The sequence below is a fragment of the Phaethon aethereus genome, assembly GCF_964289735.1.
Source record: "Phaethon aethereus genome assembly, chromosome: 2".
NCBI lineage: Eukaryota > Metazoa > Chordata > Aves > Phaethontiformes > Phaethontidae > Phaethon > Phaethon aethereus.
Genome location: NC_138582.1, coordinates 39386048 through 39392977, shown reverse-complemented (window position 1 = coordinate 39392977; position 6930 = coordinate 39386048). Strand labels below are relative to the sequence as shown.

Genomic DNA, 6930 nt, shown 5'->3' with positions numbered 1-6930 from the left:
CCTAAGAGTGGGTACTTGTCTATGCAAAAGTGCCCTTTTGGACATTTTTTTTTTTCCCACAAAATACAGTACTTTGTGTGGTAGAATAGTACCCTGGCTATGCAATTCTCATAATAAACCACTACAATTTTAATATATATTACTATATCTTTTAATATATATTTAAGTATTACATATATCTATTTAAACTATTTTAGGCATATATTTCTTATTTATATATTAAGTATATATATTTAAAGTATTTTTACTATCTAAAAGAATAATCTTGTTAAAAGCTCAGAACGCTGCAGGGGCAGAGGGGAGTTCAAGCTTTTACCCTGATTTACAGCTCTCACATAGCCTAGATGGTTTGTCCAGTTCTTTCTCATGACTCTGCTAATTTTTATGTACTTTCTTATGCCTGTTTTTCCATGATACTGGACACTCGACGTGCAGTACCACACTCAGCACCTCTGAAAAACATCATGAGATGTTGACTTGAGAATGAAAGCAATAAAATTATTATTTTTTTTATAAAGTTTGTTCTTGTTAGTATTTGTGTTTTTCTTTTCTGCCAAATGTCATTTTAAAATGTAAACAGTGATGAAGTCTTCAGAAAGAAGTTACTGTAGGTGCAGAATATTACTATCAGAAACTATGGTGTCCCATGCAATGAGAAACTGATACAGATTTTGCAACTCAATAAATACATCATGTCCACTGAATAATACTTTATGTTTACGTCAGCAATAACAAACTATGTGAGAAGTACAGCATGTTACAGAACAGATAGATTACATGGTATTTGTGCATTTAGTCTCAGCTTTTCTTGCCTACATATAGGAGACGTTTAAGTGAAAAACGTGCTATGAACAAGCCAACTCTTGCAACCATTTGCTTGAACGCATGAACCCACTAAAAGACAAGATAAACGAACCCTGGTACCTTGGGCAGGCAAGCAGTTATACTGAGGTAACACTTAAACACATTTAAAACCCTGTAACATGCAACACCATCGTACGGATTGACACGAGCAATACATCACGGACAGAGCGGTTTGTGCCCGTCCTCCGTAGCGCCGCGCCTACGCAGGATAGACCGCGGCATGTTTCCACGCGAGGTGAGCGTGCATCCACGTCTTCAGGAACGACAACGTTACGTTTCAGGTTATCCACGGGATGAAGCCCTGACCCGAGGGCTGCGGTCAGTGGGATTTCTGCCATCGGCTTCACGCAGCGAAGAAAGCGCACGTGGGATTTTGATTGCTGTTTTTAGCCTTGCCCTTTGCTTTTCACCCAAGCCCGTGTGCTCTGTACTTAGCCAATACCGCACCCCTCCTTCTCCCCCCTTTTCCTCAGCGTACCTATTCACCACTTGCCCTGGGGGGGCAAGGTCACCCGTTCCACTCCCAGCTGCGCTCGCCTTCTCCGCATCCCTCAGTTGAGATCCCAGCAACATCCTCTATGATAGAAACCAACTGTGCACCGTGTTAACTTCATGAGGTATTAATTACATTTAAGAATCAATTCCTTCTCCTCTACAAACAGTATTTCAGGAATTATCATTTGTCTGTAGATAATTATTTTTTAACTTAAATATAGATAGGTGTAATAAATAACTTTTTTTTAAAGTGAGAAGGGAGATTAGATTTGCGAAGCTGTTGATGTTTCCCCTTGGTTTGTGCCGTCTCCTTGCGCCGAGTGAGTCAAAAACTGTCCCGTAGCTCCAATGTATAACCTGGAACGCATCGGCCACTTCTGCAAGAGAAGAGACAAGGACAGTGCTGAGGTACATGGGAACTGTGCAGTCTGAATGTGGTTCTAAAAGTTTTAAAAGTTAGTGGAACTGCAATATGAGAAAACAGGAAACTGTCACTACAACCAGAAAGTTCCTGTTTTATCATTTGCTGGAAAGTATCATTAGAAGCTAGGTACGGGAATCTCAGCCAGGGTATTTTTCTCCGGTAATTAAAGATGAGGCACAGCTCCCAAACCCCGCCGGGACCCAACGGACAGGAGTAGGCCATGCTACGCCATTTGTATAGTAGATGCTTTGTTGGTACAATAAAACAAAAACATTCCTCTTTTCGCTGCCAGGGATACTACAGGGATACACCAACACCTGCAGAGATCGCAGCCCTGCGTGCATCCCCAGTCGTGCTGGCCGGCCCCCACGACACCGACCGCAGCACGGGGGCTAATGAAGACTGCCCCAAAGGGAACTTAACGCAACTGCTCCGTGGCTGTCTTCAGCACTGACAACGTCTTTGTCGGCTCCAGCGATTTCAGATGAGACAGCTCATCTCGCCATTCGCTGAGCACCGAAATAATCGGTTACATCGCTGTTAAACATCTCTTCTCATAGCTCGAGTTTCTTATCTCAAGCAAGGTAGTTACTGCCAGCGGCCCTGCAGCAAGGGTGACCGCAGCTGGGTGCCTGTCTCTTGGAAGGAAGAATTCAGCCCCGGTTTGATGTGCCCAGGTCATTATTAGAGGGGTGGATGTTTGAAAAGACAACTTGCCGTACACATCGGATGCAAAAATACCTGAAACGCAGCCAGCATGTTGTTCCAAAAGAACACGATTTTTTTTTTTTAGGACAGTTTTGGGAACAGGCTAGCACCTTTCCTGTGGGTAATGAGAGAGAGCTCTAAAACTCGAGCTTAATTCTGCAGTTAAATCTCAGCTCTTCTATTTAAAGACATAAAGCAGCAACATATTTGCACTTCGAAAGACCGTATGATGTCATTCAGTATTTTTATTTCAAGAGTGACATAATGAATTCATCACCAATAAGACAGAGTTTAAAATCATTAACCATACTTTTTGTTCGATGTACACACAACTGTATCTGGATATTTTACTTTCCTCGCTATTTGTGCTCGATACATGAGTGCAGTTAAAAGTCCTTCTCTATACTAGTGGTCTCATATCCTGCACTCTGGGATTTTTTGAAGCAGTAGTAGGATTTGTCTGGGATGTTTTCATTCTAGTGACAATTAAAATTAATTTACTACCAGGAATATTAGAAAGATTGGTTAGACTCATAGAATTTTTACAAAACTAAATACAGTGTGCACATAAATAAGATTAGAAAAAAATACTTGCTAGATGAATCCAGTACTGCTGTATTCCAGTGGCCCAGGAAATGTGCATTGGGATCATTTAACTGCTGTAATAATAATTTTAAAATCTTTTTCTGCCAGTAATAGTTGGCAGCTGATAAAAAGCATCATAAGAGACCTGCACCCTTTCACTTTGACCAAGGGAACTGACAGAAGCTACTTCAAACTTACTTTGAAATACATCACAAGATTTTTTTTTCCTTAAATTATAGCCATCTTCTAATTGATGTAAAGGTTTTGCTTTCTTAATGAGCCTGCTAATCATTTAAATGGCCTCAGAAGCCTACATTCACATCATGCTTTTTGCAGCGACCAACACTGCGAACAAGAAACTCTCTGTGAATTAGTCACTTTATAGGAATTACAGATTACTTCACAAATTAATCTTCATTAAATCATTCTGAATTCACCAGACTTTAAAAAAAAAAAAAAAAGGAAAAAGAAAAAAAACTCTGCCTGAGACCAGAGCCAAAGAAAATACCCCATGGTATTTCAGAGCCCCGTCAGTCACTGAGCAATGCGTTTGAAACCAGTTTCCAGCCCCAGGTCCGCTCCAAGGGCCGTTCCCCCTTCTCGTCCCCTCTGCATCGTTGTGAGTTTTTTGATGAAGGGAAGAACAACAACAGCATACACCAACTAAACGGAGTGAATGCATCAGAAAAGCACTTTCACAGAAGTAATTAACACATGGCCAGTAATTAATGCTACCTTCCATACCTTGGCTGCCTCGGCAGGAGAATGAAAGCAGGACCAGCCGCGGCTGGGGTTGCCGCTGTGGGACAGTGCATCACCTCAGCCACACACAGCCCTACAGCTGGTTCCAATGGGTTTGGTGGGGCATCACCAAGGTTTCCACCTGGGGACCGAGGAGGTGCTGGTACCCCCCTGGTGCTGCCCTCCGCCTTCACCTCCCAGGGACCAAGTCCCGCTGGGTTTGGACCTACGCTGTATTTGGTATTTTTGTGCAAAGTCCCTGAAGCTGGAGGGACAAAGCTCCAGGACATTTCCATCATGCCCCTAGCACCTCGATGCCATGGTTAGCCTAGGCAGTCTTTTCATATATTAATTCTGGCAAGGGAAATAAGCTTGAAATCTTTAGTTCTGTCTAGTTATCTAAGATCAATGTACTTCTTCACTGAGAGAAGGTGGTAGCTGCTCCTCAGCTCTCCTACCTTGACAGGGTGGAGGTATCCATCCCCTCGGAGGGTACCCAAGCCCTCTCCCGGTGCCTCTTCCTCATCCTGAAGGCTGCGAGTGAGGTGAGCGATGTAGGTGGTGGCCAGGAGGAGTACATCCAGCTTGGAGAGCTTGGTGTCGGGCGGCACAGAGGGGAGGGTCTTCTGCAGCTCGAGGAAGGCATGGCGCAGGGTTTGAACCCGACTGCGCTCTCGAGCGGCATTAGCGGCAGCGGGTCTGCCAGGAGGTGCCCCAGCCCGCTGCCCAGCCACCAGGGGCCGGCAGGAATTGCTGCCGGCAGCAGAAGGCAGCAGGGAATCGGGCTCTGCGCCCAGGCCGGAGACCTCCTCGCTGCCCTCAGCTAAGCGTCCACAGTCCATTGGTGACTTCTGCGGCAGGGAGGGTCCTGCAACCAACAAGAGCATCTCTAAAGCTGGCCGCCGCGCTGCGCCGAAGCGAACGCTTTCTAAAAACAAAGACGTTCAGAAACACAAATGCTGCCCATGCCAGGAAAAGCTGGGATGCCTCTGTGCGAGCTGCTTTTCTGCTCACTGCTTGTACATCTGGTGTCACACACAGGTACAGAAACAGAAGTTAAACTCTTCACAAAGATTGGTATTTTGGGTTTTTTTGAGACAGTATTACACAGAGCAATTTCTGTGACTCACTCATAGTCCAAAGATCACCCAGCTCTTCCAAGAAAACCCAACAGGCGACACGGAGCAGCACTACCACAGCGGTTTCCATTTACAACCAAAAATTAGGCTAAATGTGATTTAAAAAAAAAAAAACACCACCACATTATTTGTATAACTTGGGATGTGGGACTGTGTGTATATTTTCTATTTACCTGCCATCATTTTATTGACAGCCTTTTAAGTGATCGGTGCTCCATGGATTACAGAAAAAAAAAATACCATTTTCAGATGCAGTGGCGAACAGAGCCACAGAGCATAGTACTGAGTTTTTGAAGGACGAAGCTTGGTCCACTGTTTCAAAGCATCAGGAACCAACTTCTGTCCTCCCACCCCTAACGCTCCTCAGGAATTTCCATGCTTATCCTGTAGCTTCTACGTTTTTTAATGTAAAAAGCACCTTGTAAACTGGATTTTGGCCATTGGGGGGCAAAAGAACCCTTTGAAAACAACAGCAAAAAGCTCCTTTTGAGCAAAGCTGAACATAACGAACACAAGGTCTCGTCCCATCTTTTAGAAGAGACAGTCAGTCAGCTCTGCCTGTCAGAAAAAAAACCTCACGGTCCTTTAATTCGTCCAGTTCCACAGTGAAATGCAATTCAATCAATATTCCCCAAAGTGCAGGACTTCTTATCTAGAACAATACCTGATCCCGCCGTCCTTAGGCAAGCAGCCCTTCCAGGTGTCTCGGAGACCGATCCCGGCTTTCGCCTGTTGGGAGAGGCTGTTCCTGAGACAGCCCAGCTAGACAGCAGGGGTAAGAACAAGTTATTAAAACTTGTAGTATCATTCAAATACTATGTAATTTTAAAGGTTTAAATAAAATCAATGCACGCAAATGACTGAGGATCTAAGTTTACTAAAGCTGGGCCTTGATTTTGCAAAGCATTTCAACCATGTGCTGAAGCCCCACTGATGTTCCTGTGTAATGAACCAAGTCAAAGATTTATAGGACAGAAGAGGAAAGGTTTCTAAATAATCCTTTTTGCAACACTCTATTTTGTTGGTATTTAGAAGACATTATTATTTGGGTTGTTTTATTGTGATTAATTTGCTGTTAATCTGCTCATGGGATTTTATCAGGTAACGTTCCCTTAAATAGTAGTACAGTTTAGACTGAAATTATCTATTAAATACTCTGTGTGCATTGTAGCTGTAAACCAAAGGGAAAAAAAAAATCTCATTATTCTTTTTTATTATATTTATGACCAATACAAAATAAAAATCACATTAAGTTTATATGAGCTTGTCTTGAGTGAGGGCTGAAAAATGGTCCTTAAATTGGCTATTTCTTTTAACTTATAATAAAAAAGCTCCCCTGTGCTTTTTTTTCTTGGTATTTTCTCATTGTGTTAAGTCACAGTCGGATCTGGATGCATTTTAGTGGCAAAAAAATCATCATTGTTGCTACTGCAGAGTCAAGACAATCATGAGAACTGGCAGAAGGGTCTATCATTTCAGGATCATCAGCACGATTTTGCATTTTACATCCTCTCAAAATCCCACTGAAAGGAAGAATTCTTCCCTGATTACTGGAAAAGTCCAAATTACACAAGGATACAGACGGACTGGGTTAGTATAAATACCTGCTTATCTAGTGACATACAGGACTAAGGCTGGTTTACATGCAGTTGTGATTTTGCTGTGTTGGTGTACAACCAGATTTAGTACTAGAATGACTTTGCACGACATACGTAGAAGCGCACGTACCTAAAAACCTCATTTCCTTGGGCGCCCCTTGAATTCAGAGTTTCTGGTTTAAATGCTTCACATCTACATCGGATGAAATCCTGGGCCTACCAGGAAAAAAAAAGGCAAAATTTCAGCTGAGAGATTCGAGAGATTTCACTCTGAATTAGTTTCTTCACTATTCATTTTCCCCATCACATACATGCAGCAAAACCCAACGGCCCAGCAACAGTCCGCTACGCAGAAAGACGGGGCAGACTGTAGGTA

The 6930-nt window shown here is 43.0% G+C and overlaps 1 protein-coding gene across 1 annotated transcript; it reads right to left on the bottom strand.

The window, feature by feature from the left end:
• Positions 1-1622: 1622 nt before the first annotated feature.
• Positions 1623-4659, bottom strand: TCF24 (transcription factor 24; the record flags this gene model as incomplete). The annotated part of the gene is made up of 2 exons (XM_081996761.1): positions 1623-1736; positions 4276-4659. 2 exons carry the CDS (start codon positions 4657-4659, stop codon positions 1623-1625), a joined length of 498 nt encoding a protein of 165 aa, XP_081852887.1.
• Between the last annotated feature and the right edge of the window lie 2271 nt (positions 4660-6930).